The 27,405-nt window shown below is 41.2% G+C and overlaps 1 protein-coding gene across 3 annotated transcripts in view; it reads right to left on the reverse strand.

Moving 5' to 3' along the window:
• FNDC3B (fibronectin type III domain containing 3B) overlaps positions 1-27,405 on the reverse strand; it is a 313,079-nt gene that overhangs the window by 35,763 nt on the left and 249,911 nt on the right. For all 3 annotated transcript variants that reach the window (XM_034438975.3, XM_034438974.3, XM_087872515.1), the window contains exons 14-23: positions 26,629-26,715; positions 25,907-26,045; positions 24,428-24,499; positions 23,088-23,206; positions 21,549-21,654; positions 20,276-20,451; positions 19,543-19,656; positions 16,818-16,967; positions 14,868-15,145; positions 5,944-6,156 (exon numbers count right to left, since the gene is read on the reverse strand). In XM_034438975.3, coding sequence (XP_034294866.2) covers positions 5,944-6,156; positions 14,868-15,145; positions 16,818-16,967; positions 19,543-19,656; positions 20,276-20,451; positions 21,549-21,654; positions 23,088-23,206; positions 24,428-24,499; positions 25,907-26,045; positions 26,629-26,715 — 1,454 coding nt within the window. The remainder of the gene's footprint in view (positions 1-5,943; positions 6,157-14,867; positions 15,146-16,817; positions 16,968-19,542; positions 19,657-20,275; positions 20,452-21,548; positions 21,655-23,087; positions 23,207-24,427; positions 24,500-25,906; positions 26,046-26,628; positions 26,716-27,405) is intronic.

Below are 27,405 nucleotides of genomic sequence, written 5' to 3' on the forward strand. Positions count from 1 at the left end.
TAAGGTGCCACCTTGTAATCACCCACAGCTCATTTTTTAAAAAGTCACCAGTATTCCAATTTCCACAGAAACCAGCACAAGCTTGAAAATACTCTAAATTGGTCTTCTTGGTGGGAATTTTGGCAGCATATCAAGAACAGTTATGTGCAGCTGTTCAGTTCCAAAGTGGAAAAGTTGTGATGATGTACACCTGTTGGCACCTCTTTGGAGAAGATACATTTTCTAGAGTTTGTGTGGTAGCTGTGAAATCCCAGAACAATAGGAATTTGGGGATTATATCCCTTGTGGGGATGTAGTGGTGCAGTGGCTTAATGATGCTGGAATGGCCAGCCAGAAATGGTCTGTATGCTGGAGGTTTGAGCCCAGCTCCATGAGATGGAGTGAGCACCCATCGCTCAATCCCTAGCTCCTGCCCACCAAACAGTTCAAAAGCATGCAATACTGCAAGTCGATAAATGGATACCACTTTGGTGGGAAAAGCCTAACTGCATTCGAGTGTGTAAAGAATGGAAGCTGGTGCTGGACCTGGCTGGACATGAGGGATTGTGACACAAGGTGAGGCAAGATGAGATCGGAGAAAGAGCTCAGAGGAACCAGCAACCTGAGCACCACTAATTGGTGTAACGCTAATTTGCTTCCCCCCTCCCCCCACTGCACTTCATCAAGGATAAACATGCAATCACCAAACAGAATGAACTAGCAATCTAGTCTGTCAGGACTACATTGTGTCTACCACACGTATATTTCCCTGATATTGTATCATCATCTTCTTTTAACAACCACATAATCCCTTGTGGGGTGGAGTCTGGGCAACTGAATGGAGCTAGCAGAGTGTTTTAATGGCCAAATGCCCTTCCTGTCACCAATGCAGAGTTTTGTTCAGCAGAAATATTCTCATTGTGCCCAGAGAGAGAAATATCTGCCTCTACCTAGGATCGAACTCACAGCTGCCTGATTGTGAGGTGAGAGCTCCACCTCTAGGACACTGCACCACATTTCCCTGACACTGTATGCCATACACTAAATAATAATACTGGTATATCCCTTGAAAATATTTTTTTTGCTTCAGAAATCCAAACAGTTGTATATCCCTAATTAAGAATCTAATCAGATATTTGCTAAATGGTCACTTTATCCAGATTTATTGAGTGGGTCTTTCCTCTACCCAATCAGCCATCCCCTGCATAGACTGCCCCTATCAGAGCCCCATACATAGGAGTGTATGGCTGTGACAGATACACCATAAGAAAAACTGAATGCTGAAGAATCAATGCTTTTGAATTGTGGTGTTGGAGAAGACACTTAAGTATTCCTTGGACAGCAAAAAGATCAAATCAGTCAATTTGAAAGGAATCAACCCTGATTGTACTTTGGAAGGACAGGTACTAAAGCTGAAGTTCAAACACTTTGGCCACCAAATCAGAAGAGAGGGCTCATTGGAAAAGACCCTTTTGCTGGGAAAGACTGAAGGCCAAAGGAGAAGTAGACGGCAAAAGATGAGATGGTTAGACAGTGTCATCGATGGAGTAGGCATGAGTATGGGAAGAGACTCCAGGAGACAGTAGAGGACAGGGGGCCTAGTGTGCTGGGGTTCATAGAATCGCAAAGAGATAGACATGACTTAGTGACTGAACAACAACAATTAGAGCCTCAGGCCAGTCAGCAGAGCCAGGTTTGAAGGCTCTTTCAGAAGAGCAGGATTATGGAGGCCAACTTCACCTGCAAGGGGAGAATATTCCAGAGTGGGGGCCCATAGCAAAAAAAAGGCTCTTTTTTTGGACCCCGCCAACTAAAATTCTTTGGCAGATGGGATCTGAAGTATGTGTCCTCTGCTGGAGTGAATGGGACAGGCCCAATCCCATTGGGGCAAGATGATTCCTCATATACCCTGGACCCATGACATAAAGAAATAACCAATACCTTGAATTGGGCCTAAAGGTGCTGTTTCAAGAAGCAAATGGAATTTTTGGTTTTTCATTGAAGATGTTTCTTCAGCTCTGAAGAAGCTTCTTGGATGAGAAGTGAAACGTCTTCAAAGAAAAACCAGAAACTCCAGTTGCCTCTTGAAAAAGCAGCTTTGGGACAGCCATGACCTGGGTGACTGAGAATCTCCATAGATACTTGAGTTGGATCTGGAAGCAAACCTAGCAACCAGTGCAGCTCATGTAACAACAAATACATGTGTCCATATTGCTGTGTTTTGTATTTGCTTCCAAAAACTCTTCAAGAAGAGCCCCATGCACAGCGCGTTGCAGTAATCCGACCAAGAGATGACCAGTGCATCATTGACACATTAAAAAACCCTATAGTTCCCTGGCTTGCTAATAAGCTTCCTTTAAATCTCTATGGGAAGATATAATATAACAGGTTTATTGTTGCCTTTTTCAATAGCATTTAGCATACTTTCATGGCTGGAGGTGCTGACCTTGAGAAATAAATCTTGAATAATTTGTTATATTTTTATTTATTAAATTTGTTTACCACACATCTCATCTTCCCATGGTGAAAAGGTGCACCTAATGTCTTTGCTCATGAACCAGGTAGAGAATTTTGAAAGCCATTCCTTCCTAGCTCACTTTCTAAGGTAGGTAAATTGAGGACCCAGTTTGTGGGGGCAATAAGCTGACTTTGTATAAATATACAAAAGTATGAAGGCTATTGCTTAACGCATTGTAAGCCGCCCTAAGTCTCTGGAGAAGGGCGGCATATAAATCAAATTTAAAAAAAAAAACTGTTGAGAATTTAACATGATTTTAATATGCAGCGTATTAACATATTGCCTAGGAAGCATTTCAGTGTAGGAGAAAGAAATGAGATTCACAGTAAGATTCAGAAGACTGTTTAAGAATATATTTAAGGATATAAACCAAATCTGGGGGCAGGTTTTAGTCCTGTGGCAGAGATTTCTCTGCAATTAAATTAAAAAGTTTGTTCCAGCTAGGCTAAAAATTTCCAGAAGATGCTATCAACCAGAACAGGAAAGTACAGTTGCCAATCCAGGCTGCAAAAATATGTACGATTAGTAGATGACAGCTAGGAGAGAGAGGAAAATCTAACTGATGCCATCAATCGATGATCATCTGGACTGTTTGCAACCCAGATATAATAGCCCAAAGGGAAATCAAGGTTTAATGGACCAAAACATAACTTAGCATAAGGCTGCCTCATATGCTCATTGTAATTTGAAAGCAATATTTCAATCTTTATCATGTGTATCTAGCACACAAGACACTTGTTTTATTACAAATACTGGAGAATTGTGAGTGATAAGAGAGTTTCTAACAAACAAAAGGATATTTAATAAATTTCTTCCTCAAATGGCAACTCCAATTTCTGTTATGCAAAAGTTACAAGCAACGATTAATTGTCAATAACAATGCAACAGAGACAACTGCTTTGGCTCCTAATAACTATATTAAAATTAGTACAGCAAGAGACCTACTGATCATTGGATTATTGCATTTGCTAAGAATTACAATTATATTTACTAGCAGTTTAGCATACAGCAAATAAGCGAGTTAACCAGAGAGAAGATCATTTCATTTCAGTTATTATTAATGCTATGGGCATATCTCTTCCAGACATGGTTCTGCATTAAGGAGGTGTTTTATTTGTCTCTATTTTCCAACAGTTTTTTAAAAATTGACTGGGTGTCTCTTGGGAGTTCTTGAAAAGCAAAACAACAAGAGTTTATTGCTGCTGAATTTGGATGGGCTATTGTGGCATAACAACAACTGTATTAATTTAATTTCAAAACAAATTTGCTTTTTTTTACATTTAGCATTTCCCTTTCCCATCAATTTAATTCTGTCTCATTCAGTTCTACTCCTTTGATATAGTGGTCCCCAACCTTCTGGCTGCCAGGGACTGGTTCAGTGGAAGGTGGTTTTTCCATGGACTAGGGGAGTGTCGTTTCGCACGCTGCCAGGATGCTGCGTGTGTACAGATGGGGCTTCACTCACTTGAACAGACTGGTTCCTGATGGACTATGGACCAGGGTCGGATTGGGGCCTGGGGCCTGCTTTAATATATTGCTAAATTCTTCCTGGATAAATCCATTGCTACTTTCTTCAAGTTGATCATCATTGTTGTCTTTTAATGATCTCATAATCCCTTGCAGGGTGGAGTCTGGGCAACTGAATGGAGCTGAGTGTTCACTGGCCAGATGCCCTCCCTGTTGCCAATGCGGAGTGATATTCAGCAGACATGATCTCAACGTGCCCAGAGAGAGAGAAATATCTGCCACTACCTAGGATCGAACTCACTACCTCCTGATTGTGAGGTGAGAGCTCCACCTTTAGGCCACTGTACCACTCATTTTCTTCAACTTGATGCTCTCCAAATATTCTTGACTTCAACTCCCATTGTACCAATCAGTGTGCCCAAAAGCCACACCTGTTGAGAATTTGGGAATTGGTTTACCAATTGGCTTAGTGGATCTTGGTTCCATTGATTTATTCAAATTATGGAATTAATTGTGTTTCCAGAAATGATTTTCCATAAAGTTAACAAACAGAACAAATGAACGCTACAAGAACAATTGAGATACACAGCTTCTTAATCCCTCAGACAACATTTAGAAGATGAACAATGACCCACAACTTGGTCTTAGAATATACAGAGAACATCAAGAGCCAATCAAAAACTGTCTTCTGTTGAAGAAATAACAGGGTGGAAAAAAACTACCATCTATTATGTGCTGACTCCCCGATCTATCACCTAGAAAGATCTCCTAACTCTTACTATACAAAACAAATAAATTTCACACACATTATATTTTCCCTGGTATATTCAGGGAATAAACCCCAGTGTGCATTGCTTTAAAAAGAAAATTGAGCAATTGCTGTAAGAACAGCTTTCAGACCACCTGTTGCTTTTAAAAACTTAGGCAGGTTGTGATGGTAAAATGATAGCGCGTTCAGCAAGTTTGCAATCTGGTGCTTTCCCAATAGCTGTAACCATGGCTACCTGTACATTATGTGTGAGGATTGGGGGGAGGGGGGGGAAGGAAAAATGAATTCTGAATAAGGAATACAGACACGGCCTGTATTGGGTAGGAGGGCTACTTTCAACCAGGAAGCAGGAGAACACTAGTCTTCCTGTCCCAAAGGAGCTTTTTTCAAGAGGCAACTAGACTTTCTGTTTTTTTTTCTTTGAAGACGTTTCGCTTCCCATCCAAGAAGCTTCTTCAGCTCTGACTGGATGGTGGGGAATGGAAGGATTTATACTCCTTGCAGACAGCTGGTCATTTGCATCCTTTTAGAGCAGTGGCTCTCAACCTTCCTAATGCTGCGACCCTTTAATACAGTTCCTCATGTTGTGGTAACCCCCAACAATAAAATTATTCCTAAAACCATTGAAAATATGTGTTTTCCGATGGTCTTAGGCGACCCCTGTGAAAGGGTCATTCGACCCTCAAAGGGGTCCTGACCCACAGGTTGAGAACCACTGTTTTAGAGAGTCGTTGAGGCTACCTGGAGGTTTATCTGTGTTATCAGGGTCAACTGAGTGCAAATGGGTGTGAAGCCTTCTTGGAACTGTTGAAAGGACTGAGTTGTAGATTGGAGATAGATGATGCCGTATCCCCCCCCCCACCCATTTCCAGTCATGTTACTAGCTTAACACATGAAGTGCGTTAACAACCGTGGCGAGAAATGGAGCAAAATTCACTCGGCAACTGTCTCGCTTAGTATTTAAAAAATTGGACTCAATTATGGTTGTACGTTGAGGACTACCTGCATTAACAACACTGAGTGTTGTTAGTAGATCTCCACCTTATTCTCTCACTGCCAAGTGTCAATGGAAAGAATTTAATGACATAAGACCAACCAGTTCACTCATGAAGATACTCATAGCCTTTCCTACAACCAGAACTAAGCCAAGCCCATTTGGGTTGACTCTCATTTATAGAAAGGTAGCTTCCAGCTACCTGAGCTTTCTTACCTCTTGTTCTTGTCCTCTATTTGTAAGAGATAGACCATGTCATCAGTCGCATGCTGTCTGGAGCTGCTCTCCCCCCATTTCAATTTCAGGCTCTGGGGACCTGCTGCAGTACACTCTAGCCGAGGGGGTAACGGTGGCAACGACCGGGTCTTTGCTGCAATGAAATGGCTAAAAGGCCCAGCTCCAACTTCGTTGATGGCCTGAATCCGGATCCTGTCATTGAAAGAGACACAGAAAGAACAGAAGGTTAAAGTGGACAGAATCGAAGTTATGAATACATTTCATACTTCGATATTGCTGCTATTCGACAGTTATTTTGGTGAGACCATGGTTTGTTGAGGAAGCTGCTACGGATAGGCTCTCAGATGGCAGACCAACACAGCTCCCGTTCTCCCAGATTCTACCTAAATTATGAATGCTATAGCAACAGCACTAGCGCTTACGACTTATATTTAAGACTTCACGGTGCTTTTACAGCCCTCTCCAAGCGCTTTTACAGAGTCAGCATATTTCCCCCAATAATCTGGGTCCTCATTTTATCGACCTCGGAAGGATGGAAGGCTGACCTTCAACCTTCTCAGCTGCTCAGTTCAATTCTCAGCTGCTCAGAATTGAACTCCAGGAGTCAGCAGTGACTTAGTCCTGCAGTACTGCATTCCAACCACTGCGCCACCACGGCTCTTATAACTTGAAAAAACGATGGTTAAAAAATAAAGAACTGCACCTAGATAGATCTAACTAGCAAGCCACTATGGGATCATAAAAGATGCATATCACAATGTTCCCTAACTAATTTTTTTCTCCCTGATATTATCCTTGGATATTCTGCAGTAACCCCCCCAACCCCCCCCCCCATACTGGCAGACAGCCTAATACAGGAAGGTCAAACTCAATTTCATTGAGGGCTGCATCGGGGTTGTGTTTGACCTTGGGGGGCTGGGGGGGCGTGGCCAGCTTGACGTCACTCATGTCAGGGGCACCTGTGGTGGTCTGAGCGCTCTGCCAGCAAAAACAGGCTCCCGAGGTCCGTTTTCAGTTGCGACGGCCTCCTGCAACCATCTGCCAGTGAAAATGGAGCTCGGGAGGGCCGCATGTACCCCTCCCAAGCTCTGTTTTCGCTGGCAGAGCCACCATGAGCTGGTCCTTCGCTGTTTCTGGGCAGTCCCGGGAGCCAGATCTAAGTATCCTGTGGGCCAGATCCGCCTCCTGGGCCGTGAGTTTGACACCTCTGGCCTAATATTTATACCCTTTTTGGTGATATAATGTTTTCTGATTTCCAAGCAGCCATTAAGACAGAACAGACTATAGAATAATACTATATGTACCTGAAAGGAAGACCCTGAATATGTCATTCTGGTCTTTCCAACCTGGTCCCTGAAATCGTATCTATTTCATTTGTTCTTATAATTAGTGAACATAAAACAACCTTCTCAAGTTAGAGGTAACTATTCGGAATGAAACCAAAAATTTTCTTGGAGCAAATAAACTGCTCAAAAAAATAAAGGGAACACAAGCAGAAGACATCCGAGATCTGAATGAATGAAATAGCCTTATTAAATACTTTGTTCTTTACATACAGTAGTTTATACACTGCTCAAACAACTAAAGGGAACACAAAACTACTGTAAGTAAAGAACAAAGTATTTAATAAGACTATTTCATTCATTCAGATCTCGGATGTCTTCTGTTTGTGTTCCCTTTATTTTTTTGAGCAGTGTACTTTATGTCAAAAGTATCCCAGACCACTGCTTAAAAACAGTTGGTATCATTGGAAATATTTTTAGGTGGAACTCTGTGGCCCAATTTTTCACATAGAAAATGTACCAGGAATAGGACAAAAACAGCTAAATGCAGTACTTGGAAGGAAATTACTCTGCCGATTAATGTAACATTTCTGTAAAATTAGCCTGAAATTATTCTTTAGATCCAAAAAAAGCAGCATCACAAAAGCTGAAGTCTATTGCTATAAATTAACCTGCTGGCTGGTGTACATAATGTACAGACTGCACACACCGATACCCTAAATAATACTCTGGTATATTATTCTTATTTCTTGATTCTACTCTCATGCAAAACCTGCCTGTCTGTCTCTCTTTATTAACATTCATTAATATTCACTATGGTGTTTCTTTGAAATTTGCACATGAAGATTCTTTGCTCATTAGATCTAGTATACCCGTTGCAAACTGGTAGTAAAGGTAAGTAGAACCCAGCCCTGCCGTGCTCTATAGTATTGACACTGCCAGTAATTCATTGCATGAAGATACAGTTGCTAAACATAAAGATACATAAAGTGTGTGTGTGAGTGTATATAAATGAAACAAACAAAACTGGGATCATGTGATCACCTTTTGTAACATGACAAGCAAAGTCAATGGGAAAATCAGATTCACTTAACAACCACGTTACTAACCCAACAACTGGAGTGATTCACTTAACAACTGTGATAAGAAAGGTTGTAAAATGGGGCAAAATTCACTTAATGACTGTCTCACTTAGCAACAGAAATTTTGGTTCAATTGTGATCGTACATTGAGGACTATCTGTATACACATGTGTGTGTATACACACACACATACACGCACACACACAAACACACTGTGGGTATACACACACATTACCTATTACTGTACAGATGTCAATTTGGCTAGTCTGTTGTGTGTATTTCTGCTCTCAGTCAACAAGAATTTTCAGCTTTTCTGAAGTACAAAATGTAGAAAGATTCAGCCAGGAACCCAGATTATACTGTATAGGTAAAGGTAAAGGTTCCCCTCACACATATGTGCTAGTCGTTCCCGACTCTAGGGAGCAATCCTCAATCAACAGCTTATCTCTGTTTCAAAGCCGAAGAGCCAGCGCTGTCCGAAGACGTCTCCGTGGTCATGTGGCTGGCATGACTAAACGCCAAAGGCGCATGGAACGCTGTTACCTTCCCACCAAAGGTGCTCCCTATTTTTCTACTTGCATTTTTTACGTGCTTTCAAACTGCTAGATTGGCAGAAGTTGGGACAAGTAACAGGAGCTCACCCCGTTACGCGGCACTAGGGATTTGAACCGCTGAACTGCCCTTTCGATCGACAAGCTCAGTGTCTTAGCCACTGAGCCACCGTGTCCCTTATATATACTGTATATATTCCTCTTAACCAGAAACTGTCCTATTTTATAGGCATGACAGCAACTGCTACCTAAGAGTTGACTATATTATGGAATATAAATTACAAACTAACAATGTCTGTACCCTATAAAGATAATATGTATAAAATGTTTTATAGGTGGCATCTACCACCTGCCAGATTGGCAAAGATGTTTCCAAATACCTCCCCGCTATGTTGGAAATGTAAACATCAAAAAGGAACTTCTTATCACATGTGGTGGTCCTGCCAGAAGGCAAAACAATTTTGGCAAACAATTAAAACACAAATAGAAGAAATTATAAATCAACAAATAGAAATGAGGCCAGAAACTTTCTTACTGGGAATAATTACTGGGTCATATGAAAAAGAAATAAGATACTTAATTATTCACATAATTATAGCAGCATGAATAGTTTTTGCCCAAAACTGGAAAAACAATGAAATATTTTCAGAAGACAAGTTGATTAGAAAAAATTATGGAGTGTGCGGAAATGGATAAGCTGACAAAGGAGATACAAGAAAAAGATGAAACAGAATACTACTTAGTCTGAGAGAAATGGTATAAATGGTTGGAGGAGAAAGGGAAAAAAGGGGGGAACAAAAGAAAACTAAACAATGGTTAAATTAGGTGGAGGAATATGGAAACAAATGGGAAGATATAAATTGTGGAAAGGAAACTAGGTACCTGTTTATGTTAAATGTAAAAAAAATATTTAGATTAAGAGAATATATATATATGATATACTAGAAATATATGTATAAAAGATAGATTAAGATAAGAGAAAATATATAAATATGGATTATTGATGCGAAGATGTAAATATCTGTTTTTGTTTTTTTGTTTGTTTTTTAAAAAACAGTTTAGTAAAAAGAGTTGACTTTTCACACTTGTAATAGTAGGAGGAAATCACCTTCAGACAAGAAACAATAGACACAGGAAGAGTCACAGGCAACAGTCATGTGAAAGAAATCACAGAAGGAGAAGGGTGTGTTTGTGCAGTTTTCTGGAGACTCAAATGAGAGGAAGGGAGAAATGCGTCAATGCAACCTTACAATAAAGTGTTGTTATTATTATTGATGGTTGTGCTTCTTGCCTGGATTATCTGAAAAGGGTATTAACACCAGCCCAAACACATCTGCTCAGTCAAAAGCAGCATGAACAGCTCCTCCGGCATAGTAGGAAGTCTGAAAACCAAACCTGCTCTGGTTATCATGTATCGTTGATTAATAGCCTAATTAGATATTTTCCTCCTTTTTTAAAAAAAACAAAACAAAGAACCACCTCCTAATAAGCAGCAGCCAAAGCATTCTGTCTGATGCTCCTTTGTGCCCACAAGGTCACACAGCTCTCCTTAGTCATTATTTGTGCAACATTAATTGAACAGTCTAATGGTTCTTCAGAAAGGCTGCCATAAATACACAGGGCTGATCCATTCGTTTGCTATGCAAAATTCCCTGACAGGTGCAATAGGAAAAGGCTGGTTGCTTTGAAAAGTCATCAGGACAAATTAAAAGTCAAAGGCAGCTTTGTACAAATGTGGCTCAATTTTCTTTGAGATTTCACTTTCCAGAAAGAAATAAGAACCTTTTTTTTAAAAAAAACAAAAACAACACCACTGAAAGGGAAGTTTCATTCCTTTTACAGTGGCTGGGTTTTGCCTTTTAAATTTTCCTTGCAATGTTTGTTTTGTAATAGTGGTTGTGGTGGTTCTCACGGGTTAAGAGAACTGGGGTGACAGAGTTAGAATACATCAGTGCAAAAACAGTAAATACCTATCAAGCTAAATAAAAATACAAGAGTGGCATAATTCAGTGGTGAAATGTGAAATTTGTTACTATTGGTTCTGTGGGTGTGGCTTGGTGGTGGTAGGGTAATGTGACTGGGTGGGCGTGGCCAATTTTTTTTTTTTTACTTTTAAAAGCATTTTTCCTACAACCTCTTCGGCCAAAGAGGTTGTATAAAAAATGCTTTTAAAAGGCTCTGACGATCCCAGTTTGAGTTGCCTGATCGTCAGAGGCTTTTGTTGTTTAAAAGGAAAAAAAAAAGCCTCTGACGATCAGGCAACTCAGCTGGGATCGTCAGAGGCTTTTAAAAGCATTTTTTTTTCTATAACCTCTTCAGCTGAAGAAATTGTAAAAAAAAAATGCTTTTAAAGGCTCTGACGATCCCAGCTGAGCCGCGTGGTCATCAGAGGCTTATTTTTTTTTACTTTTAAAAGCATTTTTTCAGCCAAAGAAAAAATGCTTTTAAAAGTAAAAAAAAATAAGTCTCTGATGATCACGTGGCTTAGCTGGACATGGGGGGGGGGCAGGGATTTTTGTTACCGGTTCTCCGAACCATCCGCCGCCACCACTACCGGATCGGGCGATCCGGTCCGAACCGGGAGCATTTTACCCCTGGCATAATTCATATAAGTTATGTCATTTATTTTATTTCTTCCTCCAAGCCTTGAGCATTTATTTTGCACTTCGACCATATTATGACTGATGAAATGAACAGTTATCTCTGATACCCTTTCAATCAGGGGTGGTATTGATCTACCTTTGCTACCAGTTTTCAAATGTGAGCTCACACATGACACCTCTGCACATGCGCAGGGCCTTCTGCACATGCACAGAGTGTCAAAAATGGGATGTGATGACATCCGGGCAGGTGGGTGGAGCCGGATAGAACCGGCTGAATAGCACCACTTCTTTCAACCTTTTCCCATCAGATTATCTGATTAAGTCGAATAATTGATTAAGTCAAAAGGGAAAGCTGCCTTCTCTTCTTCCCATTTCAGAATTAACACCAGCTTGTAGCTGAAGATTGCATTCATTCCCCTTACAACAGGGGTGTCAAACTCAATTTCATTGAGGCTGCATCAGGGTTCTGTTTGACCTGGGAGGGCCAGGGTGGGCGTGGCCAGGATGGACATGGCCAACATGATGTCTCTCGTGTCGAGGGGGTGCCTGTGGCGGCCTGAGTACTCTGCCAGCAAAAACAGGCTCCCGAGCTTCATTTTCGGCTGCAACAGCATTCTGCAACCCTCTGCCAGTGAAAAGGGAGCTTGCGAGGTCCTTCGCTGTTTCCAGGGAGGCCCCGCAGGCCAGATGTAAGCAACCCGCAAGCCAGATCCAGCTCCTGGGCCTAGAGTTTGACACCCCCCATCTTACAAGATAGGGGCATCTGAATTACTTCCCCTAACAAGCAGGAATCAGAAGTATAAAACGGTATATTTAAATTGAAACTAGGTTTAAAATTCAGTATGACATAAAATACAAACAGTCTTGTACAACCCTAGACAGCTCCTTTTCATTGGATTTCTGGACCAGTGTTAGCCTCAGCAACTTTCAGATGTGTGGACTTTAACTCCCCAGCCAGAAATCTTAAGAGTTGAATTTCACCCATCTTAAAATTTCCTGAGTTTGAGAAACGCTATCCTAGACAGTCTCTGGAAACCCCAAAGATCAGTACCATTCACTTAAAAAGTCATATTTAGAGATAACAAGATACCTAATCTTAACTAGAAGGCTATGTTTATGTTTATTAAGATAATTTTATTTGGGCTGCAAAATCTTCAGAACCACTAAGTGGCAGTATTAAAAAAAAAAAGTAACTCCTTGCTGCCATCTAGTGGTTATGTGGATTTAAGAGAAAAATATTTATACCCCTTTGCACTTAATATGTGTTATTGGGAAAATATTATTTCTCAATATTATTACTTCCAAGTTCCCAAGCTCATCTTATTGGACTTATATTTGATTCAACCTGATAAATTTCTTAGAGCATAATTAATATAATTATAATTAATAATACCAATACCAATAACTAACAACAGTACAAGAATAATGCATTTTTTTGCTCTCTGCTGCTATTAGCAATAATTTGAATTGAGATACTATTATGATTCTGTCTGAAAAGAAAATGACTTTGGGTTACTTTAGATTTTTAGAGTTATATTCGCTAGCTGATCCTTAATCTATATTAATTCTTAAATTAATTTCTCACAAGTCCTAAGAAAAAAAAGATTTATAAGTTCAGTTATTTATCTCCACAGGCCCATTAACAGAATTAATATGCACATTTAATAATTACTACCCAGGACCTAAAAACTGACTATATTATATTACTGATTATGCTCATCATTCTAGTTTGGAAACCTTTAATTGTTTTCTATTATTTCTAACATATATTCTAATTAGTTTAATGGTTAGTAATGCAAAGTAAAAAATGAGCATTGCTTCCTCAATCATTTACGAGTTCAAAACGCAGAGGGGAAAAAGGTAATTAAGGAAGGACATGAATAGAAAGCTTTATTCAACAGCTTTATTCTATGGGATGCAACGGTTATTTCTACTTGGCAGAATTATTATTTTTTCTGCAACCTAAGCAATTGCAAAGCAAAGTGGCATCAGTCATATGCTAGAAGCAAACAGAAGTCCACTGTTCCTCAGGGCACAGACTGAAGCTGTTGGAGCCAAGGCTGAAAAGATTAAAAGCATCTACAGGGAGGCAAACAACAATATGTGATGAGGTCATCATGCAAATGCCACAATATACATTTACACCAGATGTGAAAGCAACACCCATGATGACGATCTCACCATGTGTGTGAAGCTGATTGAAATCACAGCAGTTTGTTCTTGGGGGTCTATCTTTCAAATGTGAAAGAATAGGGAAGGAGAGGGTTTTCTCTCTCTGCTGAGTAATGCTAGTTATGATGAGAGCCAGTTTGGAATAGTGGTTAAGGCACCAGTCTAGAAATCAGGGTACTGTGAATCTAGTCCCACCTTAGGTATGATTACTTTGGGCCAATCATCAGTAGATTGTGAGTTCTAGCCCCGCCTTAGGCATGAAGACTGGATGACTTTGGGCCTATCATCAGTAGATTATGAGCTCTAGCACCACCTTAGGCATGAAAGCCAGCTGGGTGACTTTGGGCCAATCATCAGTAGACTGTGAGTTCTAGCCCCGCCTTAGGCATGAAAGCCAGCTGGATGACTTTGAGCCAATCATTAGTAGACTATGAGTTCTAGCCCCGCCTTAGGCATGAAAGCCAGCTGGATGACTTTGAGCCAATCATCAGTAGACTATGAGTTCTAGCCCCGCCTTAGGCATGAAAGCCAGTGGTGTCGAGCCCCAGACCCGGGCTCAACACACACCTAGGGGAGAGCGGACAGAGAAGTGTCTGAAGCTGATAGTGGTGGGAGGAACGGCATGGCAGTGACACGGGAGAGGCATTCAGATGGCAGCAATCCCAGTGGGTGTCTCAGCAACAGCATGAAGGCAATCCCAGTGTGTCTCTCAGGTGCCGGCGGATGATGTCATGGCTGCCCGGCGCGAATTGAGAAGCTGTGCAGGGCAGGCCATTTAAACCACCGCCGGACAGCTGTGAGGGGGAGGACTTTGAGTGCTGGATGGTGGTTTGCTGGGGGGGGTGCGGCTTTACTGCATTGTTAAAAGGGCGCTGAGAAGCAGAAGCTCTCAGTGCTGACTTTACATCACTTTGTGGCTTGGACTGCACTGAGACCGGGTTTGTAGCTGCAATAAAGCTCTGCATCACTGGAGTTGGATTCTGGCTTCTTTGTGTACCAGCACAAGCCTGGCTTAGCCAGGCCAAGAGCTGAGTTACTTTGGGCAAATCATCTGTAGACTATGAGTTCTAGTCCTGCCTTAGGCATGAAAGCCAGCTGGACAGTGGTGGGTTTCAATCGGTGTTACCACCAGTTCGCTTCACACACACGCTTTGTGCATGATCTGTTAATCTGTATCTGTATCTGTATCTGTATCTTTGTAGTAACACTTACCGGAATGTGGTTTCTGGAGGCAGGTCCTCAATTACGTAAGTTGTGACTTTACCCACTGACAAAATACTATCTCCCAGTTCGATATTGTAAGATACAATCTCAGACCCATTATTGCACGGTTCCTCCCAGTTCAATACGAGGCATACAACAGGCATTGGACAGGCATCCAGGTGCTCATCCTCTGATACGTAGAGGATGGTCACAGCCTCAGGAACAGACGCTGGGGCTCTGCAGGATACCAGGTCACTGTATGATCCTGCTCCTGCCTGGTTGATTGCCTGAAAAACAAATAGAGGTTGGATTTCATTATTCCATAAACTAGTGACATAGTTGGAAGTCAGAGCTATAGAGAGACAAAGTTCTAGATCAGGGGTCAGCAACCCGTGGCTCTGGGGCTACATGTGGCTCTTTCATCCCTCTGCTGCAGCTCTCTGTCACCTGTTGTTGGCTCCACAATTTGATAGGGCTTTCGGTTAGGACAAGTAGAGGAAAAAGAAAGCTGCACTAGGAGGAGACTATGGTGGGGGAACCGGACTTCCTGTCAGCAGAGAAAAAAGGACGCTGTGCTAGGAAGAGACTCTATGATGGGGGAACAAGACTTCTGGTCAGCTCCAGAATTGAATGGGGGGGCTTTCGGTTAGGACCTTTGTGGCTCTTCAAGTGTTTAAGGCTGCCGACCCCTGATTTCTAGATCAAGGGTCCCCAACCTCTGGGTCGTGGCTCACTACCGGACCATGGCTTATTCGCAACGAGGCTGTGTGAGTGGCGATCCAATTACTCACTGGAATGAAAGCTCCTTGCAACTATTCCCTAACTCTGCTTTGTTTCTCCAGAAATGTCACCTTTTACAGTAAGTCCCAAAGGTGCATTTTTTCTAGAGGCAACTGGACTTTCTGGTTTTTCTTTGAAGACATTTCACTTCTCAACCAAGAAGCTTCTTCAGCTCTGACTGGATGGTGGGGAATGGAAGGATGTATACTACTTGCAGACAGCTGGCCATTTGCATTCTTTTAGAGAGTCATTGAGGCCACCTGGAGGTTTATCTGGGTTGTCAGGGTCACCTGAGTGGTGAAAATTGATGTGGAGCCTTCTTGGAACTGTTGAAAGGACTGTGTTGTACACTGGAGATAGATGATGTCGTATCCTTCCCCCTCTGTTGAGAGAGGGCTGTTCAATTTTGACATAAATGGCCTCTTTAACTCGTCTTTCAAACCAGTGATCCTGTCTGTCCAAAATATGGACTTTGTCATCTTCAAAAGAGTGGTCTGTGTCTTTTAAATGCAAATGTTTGTTCTTCTATGTTGTGCCATGCATTTATGAAATGGTTCAGAGGTGGGTTCCAACCGGTGTTACCGGTTCTCTTCACGCACGCGCTTTGCGTGCGATCACTCTGTTCAAGCGCATTAGATTTCTGCCCAGCTGAGGTGCAGCAGTCCACTCTGCCGCGCCTATCAGCTGGGCTAAAAAACAACAAATAAAGGTAGGTATAAAGCGGGGGCAGGCGGGAGGGCCCAGCTCACAGTCAGAGAGAACCAGTTCGCTGACGTCACATCATCATCACTACCGGCTCGCCCGAACCGGGCTGAACCGGGAGCAACCCACCACTGAAATGGTTGTTTTGTTTTCCCAAAGTAGATCTCTGCATGTGGCTCACTGCTTTGTACTGCCTATACCATGTTGCTCAATTTCTGTCTGGGTGTTTTATCCTTGGAGTGGACCCCCCCCCCATCATCCAGTCTGAACTGAAGAAGCATCTTTGAAGCAGCAAAATGTCTTCAAAGAAAAAAAACAGAAAGTCCAGTTGCCTTTTGAAAAAACACCTTTGGGAAAAACATGACCTGGATGACTGAGAATCTCCATAGTCTTTTACAGTAAGGTTGATGAGGAAGGCGGGAACTTATACCCTCATCTTGATTTATATCTAATCCTATGTAAATTGTCTTGACTTACCTGTAGTCTACAGAAATAATGTGCTGCAGCTGAGAGTTGGTGGATTTCAAAAGAGTTGGCTGTGCCAGTATACACCAGTTCTAAATTCCCCTTGTCTTCTCCCCACTCCAGTCTGTATTCTGGGATGTCAGCACCAAAACTCTCAGGACTCTGCAAAAGAAACAGAAGTTTGCGTCGTATTTGGGCCCCCAAGAGATGCTCTTCTATCTTTTCTGCTTTATATATGGCTACCGGTGGCACTCCGGATACGTTTCAAGGTGCTGGTGCTCACCTATAAAGCCCTTCATGGCTTAGGCCCGGGGTACTTGCAGGACCATCTCCAGCCGTTCTCCCATCGCTCTCACAGAGTCGGCCTCCTCAGGGTGCCGTCGGCCAAACAATGTCGGCTGACGACCCCCAGAGGGAGGACGTTCTCTGTGGGAGCCCCGACCCTCTGGAATGGATTGCCCACTCAGCTCAGGACAGCCCCCGACCTTCTTTCCTTCCGTCGCGAGCTGAAGACGTGGCTCTTCCGCCAATTAAACTGATCCGTTTGGGGGTACACTGGTATAATTTTAAATCGTTTTTTAATTGGGTTACTGATTTTAATTTGGTATTGTATTGTGATTTGTATTGAAGTTGTCATTTTGTAAGCCGCCTTGAGTCCCTAGGGAGAAAGGCGGCATATAAATCGCAATAAAATAAAATAAAATAAATAAATAAATAAATATAGAAAACTGGCCAATCCATATCTGAGTCACATATCAAGGCCTCCTCTTTAATTCAGAGGTCAACTGTCGAGAGAAGACATCTCAAAGGGAAGAAATTCAGTAGGAGAAGCAGAAGTCTAACTAACCGCGGCCAATTTATTGAATTGTGTAAGTCAATCTGAAAATGTCCAGGATTGGTTGAGAGGACCTTTCATAAAGAGAGGTTGCCATTGGGATATTTTGAAGGCACCAGTTTGAGCAAAAGTGATAAAAGGAAACTTAGTGCTTATCGGCTATGTTGCTTAGTAAATGGAGCAGTTAAAATATGCATTCCGCGAATCAACTCTTACACCTAGTCATCGACTTACAGCCCAATGTTTGAAGTTATGATCGAGCCAGAAAGGGCACTTATGACCCATATTCAATGAACCTGAGCTTCATTTCGGGCTAAAAGTCCTACAAAACCAGCATGAATAGCTTTGGTCTTGTAAATTCTCAGGATTCCCCCCCCCCATGTATACATTTGAACTAGACTGTGATGTTTTTTTGTGTCATATATGTATGTATATGTGGGTATATGCATAATGGTTACCTTTTAAGAGCTGAATGCAACAAAATTTCATGTTAATATATTCTGATTAGTGTACATTAAAGTGACAATAAAGTTCTCCTTCTAGTCTAGTTGTCTTCAAAACTGTCAAAATCAATTTATGACCCTAATTACTCAATGGGATGGAGATATGATATTACTTGTGATTCATGAACAATTTGTATGGAGTTGTAAACCATACATGGATGAAAAAAGATCATTCTTTATTGCAATATTTGGGTAAAACTCTCTCTCTCTCAAATAAAGGGGAAAATTACATCTTTTCTTAATTTGAAAGATAGTCAAAATATGGGACTTGATCATTGCAATACAGGTAGCCTTGACTTACAACCATTCATTTAATTCGAAGTCACAACAGGACTGAAAACAGTGACCATTTTTTCACACAATCCTTGCAGCACCCCCATGGTCACATGATCAAAATCCAGACGCATGGAGATTGGCTCATATTTATGACGGTTGCCGTGTCCTGGAGTCATGTGATCACAAAAGGTCACTTTTGTGACCTTCTGACCAGCCAAATCAATGGTCAGGAAGCCAGATTCACTTAACAACCGGGTTACTAACTTATCAACTTCAGTGATTCACTTCACAACTGAGGCAAGAAATGGGGTAGGATTCACTTAACTGTCTTGCTTTTGGGCTCAATTGTGGTTGTAAGTTGAGGACCATCTGTAAGTACAATGGATAACTGAAGGTAATGATTCCACCAATTCATTTTCTCTCTCTGTAGGGAGCCCTAATCACAGTTAATTTGAATGGAGGATTGACAGAAGTCCAAAGAACCACGGTTGCAGGAACTGGGTATGTCTAGTTTAATGAAAAGAAGGACTAGGGGAGACATGATAGCAGTGTTCCAATATCTCAGGGGCTGCCACAAAGAAGAGGGAGTCCAGCTATTCTCCAAAGCACCTGAGGGCAGGACAAGGAAACCAGGGGTGAAATCCAGCAAGTTCTGACAGGTTCTGGAGAACCAGTAGTGGAAATTTTGAGTAGTTCAGAGAACCGGCAAATACCACCTCTGGCTGGTCCCAAAGTGGGACTGTGGGAAGTGGGAATGGAGATTTTGCAATATCCTTCTCCCAGGAGTGGGGATTTTGCAGTATCCTTCCCCTGCCACGCCCACCAAGCCACACATGCCCACCAAGCTACGCCCACAGAACCAGTAGTAAAAAAAATTGGATTTCACCACTGGTAGAAACTAATCAAGGAGAGAAGCAACTTAGAACTAAGGAGAAATTTCCTGACAGTTAGAAGAATTAATTAAACTTGCCTCCAGAAGTTGTCAATGCTCCAACAATGGAAGTTTTTAAGAAGAGATTGGATAACCATTTGTCTGAAGTGGTGTAAGGTTTCCTGCCTAAGCAGGGGGTTGGACTAGAAGACCTCCAAGATCCCTTCCAAGTCTATTATTCTAAATTCTTACCTCCCAGCTCACAAGTACACTTGAATCTGAAAGGAAGGTAAGGCAAGGTGCTTTACACTGCCCTGGAGGTCCAGCCACCGTGGTGATTTTTGCAGCTTCAGAATAGGTCCCATACTAAAGGAAAAACAGGAAAACTCATGCACACATTGCATATAGTAGAAGGATTTAGGAGATTACAATATAATAATATGTTCTTCTCCACCTTGACTTTCTTCAGATGGACTGTGAATTGTGGTCCATCGATAAGAAGTCTATAGGAATGTATATATTATAAATAAATACGTATTTATTTGATTCTAGATTAGGGGAAAAAGCCCATTGTAAAAACCACCCAAAACATTCACATAGAGTACTCAATGTGGTCTGTTTCCAAATATTTTCCTAATAAAAACAGTTCTGTAATTCTAAAATTTCAGACATACAAATCTCCCCTCTTCTATTTCAACATTTCAGCACTTGGGCTAGTTTTCCATTAAAATGGAAGATGTTCCATTCCTTTCACAGTGGATATTCCTCAAATTGAACTGTTTTCTTCAGAATTCATTCCTCCACAGATAGGATGATTGCCAGCATTCATGATGGCCCCATTTATAATTGCAGGCAAATTAACACTGATTGTCAATTATGTAAGACTGGAGAAGCCAAACTTTTTTAAAGAAGAGAGTTCACAAAGGACCCTCTTCAAATATTGTTTAGCTTTTAGAGGCAATATTTTGGAGTGGAGCTTTCTTACCCCTCCATCATTCAAAGCCCTCACTCTGAACTGGTATGTTGTTCCAGGCAGAAGATTGCTGACAGTACATTCAAGGTCTGGGCCATGATAGACCTCCGAGGCTACCTCTTCAGGTCCTGTCATTTCTACGCTGTATGCTGAGATATGACTGCTACTTTCTGATACAGGGGGAGCATCTGGAAAGAGACAATTAATATAATTGTAACGAAGCTGGTACTATCACTTAGGCAAAATTACTTTCTCTTAACCATCCATTTTCTAAATTGTGGGAGGTCCAACACTGGAGGTTTTTAAGAAGAGATTAGACAGGCATTTATCTGAAATAGTATAGGGCAGTGATGGCTAACCTTTTTGTCATTGCATGTTGAAAGTGTGTGAGCGCGCCAGTGTGCCTGCACCCATAATGCAATGTGCATGTGACCCCCCCCACACCCTGCCCCCCGTGCATACATGCGCAACCCCCCACGCTCCTCCTGCCCCTCTGTGCATGTGCACCACCTCATGGCCCATTTTGAGCCTAGCAGGCGTCCCTGCAGCTTCCTGGGACCAAACATGGGCCAGGGCAACCCCTGCCCCCCGCGCATACACGTTGACCTCCCACCCTGGGCATGCGCACACATTTCCCGCATGCGCCCCACGTGCGAGGCAGAGTCCCGAAAATCAGCTGGCTGACGGGAAATGCGCACTCATACGGGGTGGAGCTGATCTGGGTGACAGCTCGTGTGCCCGTAGAGAGGGCTCTGCATGCCACCTGTGACATGCATGCCATAAGTTCACCATCACAGGTATAGGGTTTCCTGCTTGAGCAGGACTAGAAGACTCCAAGGTCCCTTCCAATTCTGTTATTCTTCTACCTTTGGCATTGACAAAATCTCTATCAATCAACTGCAAAAGATAGCTTTTCCTAGAACAGCTTACATCCTTGACTTTCATATATAAATTTTGAAGATTTATTTATTCAGCGTATGGCATATCATACACGGACTAGCAATATATATTAACCTAGATTTCACCTAGATTAGCAAAACACAATAAAATATAAATGTTAAAAAGTTCTATGTTCAAATACCAATATCTAGTCAAGCTAAACATTGAAGCGCAGCGCTGTTTATTTAAAAAAAAAAAAATCAGATACTGGACCAGTGATATGACCTCAGCTTACAACCGATCATGATGTGATCTGCAGTTTGATGTGGGGCCCTGAAGTCACACTGAGGGGACGATACTACGCCCCATTGAAGAAGGAAATGAATTTCAAATCCTGATAACTTACCCCACTGCAATTGTATTTCTTTATGCTTTGGTTTTCCAAGCACTCCGGGTGGTTGACACTGGTCTGGAGCAATGCTTAGCGTACGAACAAGTAAACTTTCAGAACACTAGAAAAAAAATGAAAAAATACGTAAGGTATAAAGCTACCTAGTCTAGTCCAAAATCATTTATTCTAAATTCACAATAGCTATAGTCTATTTTACTTCAGCTACAGGCACCTTATAGGTCAGTGATGGCTAACCTTTTTGCCGTTGCGTGCCAAAAGCGGGGGTCGCATGGAGGGGGATTGCACGTGTGCATGCCCACGCCCATAATTCAATGTCCACCCTGAGCCTGCGCATGCGCACGTGACCCTTCGTGCTCCCCCCACTTTTGGCAAGCGACGGCAAAAAGGTTACCAGTAGGCCCGTTTTTTACCCTCCCCAGGCTCCAGAGGCTTTCTTGGAGCCTGGGGAGGGCGAAAACAGCCTTCCCCACCCCCCAGATGCCCTCTGGAGGGCGCAAATGGCCAGAAGGCCCAAAAATCAGCTGGCCAGTACGCGCATGTGCGCTGGAACTGAGCTAGGGCAACGCTCGCGTGCCCACAGATATGGTTCCATGTGCCACCTGTGGCACACATGCCATAGGTTTGCCATTACGGTTATAGGCTTTACCCATGGTTAATTTAACCTTGGTTCATCCAATTAATACAATTTTCTCTAAATTGTGAACGAGCCACAAAGGACAACTTCGCACCATTCAACTATGCTAAAATGGGGTTGGATAACTTGTAGTTCAGTGTGTGCCTCTATGCAATTTTGCCTTCCCCATGGAGATACAAGCGTTTGGATTTGACAATCCAGAAAGAATGGAAAAATGAAAATGCACATCAGGAATAAAATATGCTTCAGGAAATTGACAGTACTTTAGGAAGCTAAAGTGTCTAACTGTTCACTCAACTTCTCTAGCAAATGGGTACCATATTTTTAAAAAGATCAAACAATGTGTATGGGTTGATATAGAACAGAATTTGAGACCGTCTGAAACTCAGTCTGAAATTTTGTTAGTGAACTTTAAAGGACAAATTATAGCACAGCCTTGTGGAAAATATAACAATGTTTTCAGAGGAACCTTCTGTTATTAATACCAAATTACTACTAGGTTAGCCTTCCTCTCTTTATATAACCTTAATCATGGCTGGAACCACCATTGCTAAGCAACCCATGAGATTGTCCTTTACAATCGCGTTGCTTAGCAATGGACACCCCAGTCCCAATTATTGTCATTAAGCAAAGATTACCTGCAACACAACACAGCATAAAATAGCAGCTGAAAATATACACCTCACCGTTGGCATAACCATTTGAGGTGTGACACTATGCAAACTACATTCAAAACTTTACAGAAAACTATACAAGGTAACAGGTTCATGACCAAGAACACTTAACTACTTAACAAAAACAACAAAACAACAACAACAAATCAGCTCTACAAAAGTTGGAAAATATGGCAGAATGGACAGAAAGAAAATGGTACCCTTTGCTGTTCATTTTGTTCTTACCTGGCTGTGTCCACCAGTGCTAATACAGCATGCCCGGAGCTTGTACGAAGTGCCTGGCTTCAAGTATGCACACGTACATTCGGTAGCAGGTCCCCTATATGCAACTTCCCATTGATTTGCTGTAAGGTTAATTGGACTCGCTTAGGCAAGTGATAAACTGCTGTTAACATCCTATCCACATTTCATTTCAGTCCCTGCCTTTGCAGTGATTTGTGGCAATAACTCAGGGGTGAAATGCTCCCAGTTCGGACCTGATCGGGCGATCTGGTAGCGATTGTGGCAGGTGGTTCGGAGAACCGGTAGCGATGGCGGCGCAAGGCTCCGCCCACCCGCCTGGGTGTTTTTACTTCCTAGTTTTAACCACGAAGTAATGTGTTTTTTACCCTCTGCACATGCGCGCAGCGTGTGCACTTCCAAACCGGTAAGGAGGGTAAGTAGATTTTACCCCTGCAATAACTCCTTTATGGGAAGAAACTGGCCTATGATCTTTTCAATCAGATTTTTCCCATTCAATCAGGCCCAGAGGTGGGTGGCACATGAATTAACAACCAGTTAATTAAACCAAAAATGTGAGCGTGTGCAGCCTTCTGCTTGCACGCATGCGCACGGTTTAAAACCAGGACGGCATAATGCCGGGGCGGGTGGGCCTGCAGGTCACAACTACCGGTTTGCCCGAATTGGTCCGAACTGGCTGAATCCCACCCGTGATCAGGCCCTTTCATTAGTTGAAAGCTGCATTAGAGAGGTAGAGTTTTGCTTAATTGCTAGATTTGTATTTGCTTTAAAAAAGAAGGCACCATTCTGGTTTTGGCAAGACCAAGTTTTCAATTAATTAGGAAAGTTGACCCAAAATCCCCCATCTTAATCTAAATAATAATGAATCCTATTTTGAAAATAACTCAACATTGGTAACGATAATTCTCAGTTTGCAAAGGAAAGCTGGATAGACATTTAAGTAAATATATCTGTTTGCAATTCTATGTTGCAATTTGTAAAAACAAACAAACTAAGATTTGCCTGGAATTTTATTAGTCCTATATAATCTTAATAGGCAACTATAATTAAATATTACAGCTCAGAAAGTAATATTAACTTTTTAAAAATTGGTTACTGCATCTGGACTACAGATTTCCATTTTGATTAATTTACCATTTTTATTTAATGATACATCAATCAAACCCTTGAGGATGGTGAAGAATCACTACAGTCAAATAAATTCAACTTCAACTACTTGATACGAGGGTTTTGAGAGTAGTGACACTTTTCCTATCTGCAATTATATTTTCTTATGAACATCATGAATAATTGAAGGAATCAGACTATTTATGAATCAAATTTACCTTCACAGCTTCCTTCTGAAACTTCTAACAGATAATTTAGGATTTCCGAACCACCGTTGTCCTGAGGAGGCTCTGTTAAAAAAAGAAAAAAAAGGATTGGAGAGGAAAAGAAATAATAAGCAAGTTATAAAAATGGGAAAAATTATTTTTAGTGGTGATTAAATGCAGAATCTATCTTTTAGTCAGTTGGCAGATTACCTCCAATATGGTTGTTAGTCTATGTCCTTGAATAATAATAATAATAATAATAATAATAATAATAATAATAATAATAATAATAATAATTTTATTTCTATACAATTTTATTTCAATATATAGAAATTTTATTTCTATATATTGATGGGTTAGAACTGCTAAAAGTTTATAAGTACCATGTTTCCCTGAAAATAAAACCTATCCTGAAAATAAACACTTGTTTAAATGAAGTCTTTCTTGCTGGTGTGCAGATAACAGAACCCTTTCCTTTTAAATGTTCCTTGTCACTTGTTTGTTTTGTCATGACTTGTATTTCGTTTCTGGAGCAACATTCATTTGTTATGTTGCTCCATCATGGAGCAACATAACAAATGGTACATTCATAGGTTTGGTCTAGTGATAAAGGCGCCTGACTAGAAAACAGGAGACTGTGAGTTCTAGTCCTGCCTTAGGTATGAAAGCCAGATGGATGACTTTTGGCCAATCATCAGTAGACTATGAGTTCTAGTCCCGCTTAGGCATGAAGAGCCGAGGTGGCACGGTGGTTAGAGTGCAGCACTGCAGGCTACTTCAGCTGAATGCTAGCTGCACTTCAGCAGTTCAAATCTCACCGGCTCAAGGTTGACTCAGCCTTCCATCCTTCCGAGGTGGGTAAAATGAGGACCCAGATTGTTGGGGGCAATATGCTGACTCTGTAAACCGCTTAGAGAGGGCTGTAAAAGCACTATGAAGCAGCATATAAATCTAAGTGCTATTGCTATTGGTATGAAAGTCGACCGGATGACTTTGGGCCAATCATAAGTAGACTAGGAGTTTCAGTCCCGCCTTAGGCATAAAAGCTGGTTGGATGACTTTTGGCCAATCAGCAGGAGTTTTTATTTCTGCCTTAGGCATGAAAACCAGCTGGGTGATTTTGGGCCAGTTATTCTCTCTCAATGCAACACACCCAGCAGAGTTGTTGTTATGGGGAAGATAAGAGAAGGAAGAAGTATTAGATATTATTTCCACCTTGAGTTATTTATAACAATAATAAACAGACTGAAAAAACTAACTAAATAAACAAGGCAGCATTTGCGCAACACAAGAGAAGCATTTTCTTTTCATTTCATTATCAGTTCAGTGAATCAATACTCCATGTCAATTCTCTGCAGGCATAAACTACATGTGTGGTTGGAAAGAGTGCAATATATTACAACAAAACAGCACCAGCCATCTCTACAGCAATGCCATGCATGTTAAATCATTTCCTTCTTGTGCTTTTAAAATACAGAGATGTACTCTTACCCCATTTCACACTGAAGCCATGAGATGTTACTGGCCCTTTAACAATGGGTCTGGAGGGAGGCCCTGGTCTGTCTGGGCTTGTGGTACAGACCATGACATCACTAGGACTACTTTTCCCTTCTACATTGGAGACAATCAGCTGGAATAAAGAAAATCATGTTTTTTTTTGTGAGTCTGTCTACATGTTGCATTGCACAGTACATTTATCTGCCCAAGTGCTCTGTAAAGGTTTACCCAATGACATTTTCATCATTTTACTAAAATAAATAAACAGTCACTGCAACTAGACTTTTCATTTCGAATCCACATCACTTCTTATGTATTATTCCTATGTTTATTTGATTGTGGATACATGAGAATACGTTTCACAGTAATTGGAGACTTTTCGCAAGTACAAATTTAGCAGTTCAGAGGAAAAAGAAATTAGGCTTCCCCCTTGTGGCACCTTGTTAAAATTGCACATAAAATTAAAATTGAACATTGAAAACATGTGGCATGAGATTGTTATTTAAAAATAAACAAGGGACATACATTTCTGCATGCACTTCCTTGCGAGATAAAATGACGCTATTGTAACTTCGAACATTTACTACTAAATGAATGGTTGTAACTTGAGGATTACCTATAACCTTTTTCCAATAATAAACATGCATGATACGACAGTGTAAACTCTTGTGCTGCACAGGACAATGAAAATGAAAGTGAACGAGAAAGAAATTTACCCTGAATTTGTATTGTGTGCTTCTTTTAAGATTCTTCACAGTACAGGTTCGGTCTTCTCCAGTGTACCTTGGATGAAATGCATTATCCTAAAGGACAAATTAAGTTACCAGTTAAAGAGCAAAAAACCAGCAAGCAAAAATAAATTCAGGAATATCACTCGTAGTGTTATGCATCAAGCAATAATATACCACTCCAACTGGGACATGAAATATTTGTTCTTCTATTGTGGAATTTGCCATTATTTGCAAATTAACCCTCTCCCTTTGAATTTTGCAGAGAATGTTGCTATGTTCTGGATTATCTGTTGTTTGCCCCAGAACCTAATCTACATGACTATAATTATGAACTGAGAAGGAACTTTGGTCATCTGTTGCCAAATCATAGTACAGTACCTTACTATAGTTAAAAAAATATATACCGGTAGATGAAATCTTTTTTTAAAAAAATAATTTTCTATTGTTTACATTTATTAGTGCTTAATAAACATTGTGTTGTCTGGGTATTTAATTTTCTTAACAATACAGATTACATTCTTAATCTTCACCCCTTTTCCCCAACCACTGGTAAAATAAATTCCATGTTTGATAATATTCTGCATCTTCTTTCTGTTTAATTTTCAATGTAAGTCCATCTATTTCTGCACAATCTAATATCTTCCTAATTATCTCTTCATCTCGCGGTGATTCTTCATTTTTCCAATATTGCGCGAATATAATCCTCGCTGCTGTTAAGACATGTAACATTAAATATATACTTTGCCTATCAAGTTTTTCTGG

Source organism: Pantherophis guttatus, chromosome 6 (genome assembly GCF_059756535.1).
Source record: "Pantherophis guttatus breed Tessera chromosome 6, ASM5975653v1, whole genome shotgun sequence".
In the NCBI taxonomy this organism is placed as follows: Eukaryota; Metazoa; Chordata; class Lepidosauria; order Squamata; family Colubridae; genus Pantherophis; species Pantherophis guttatus.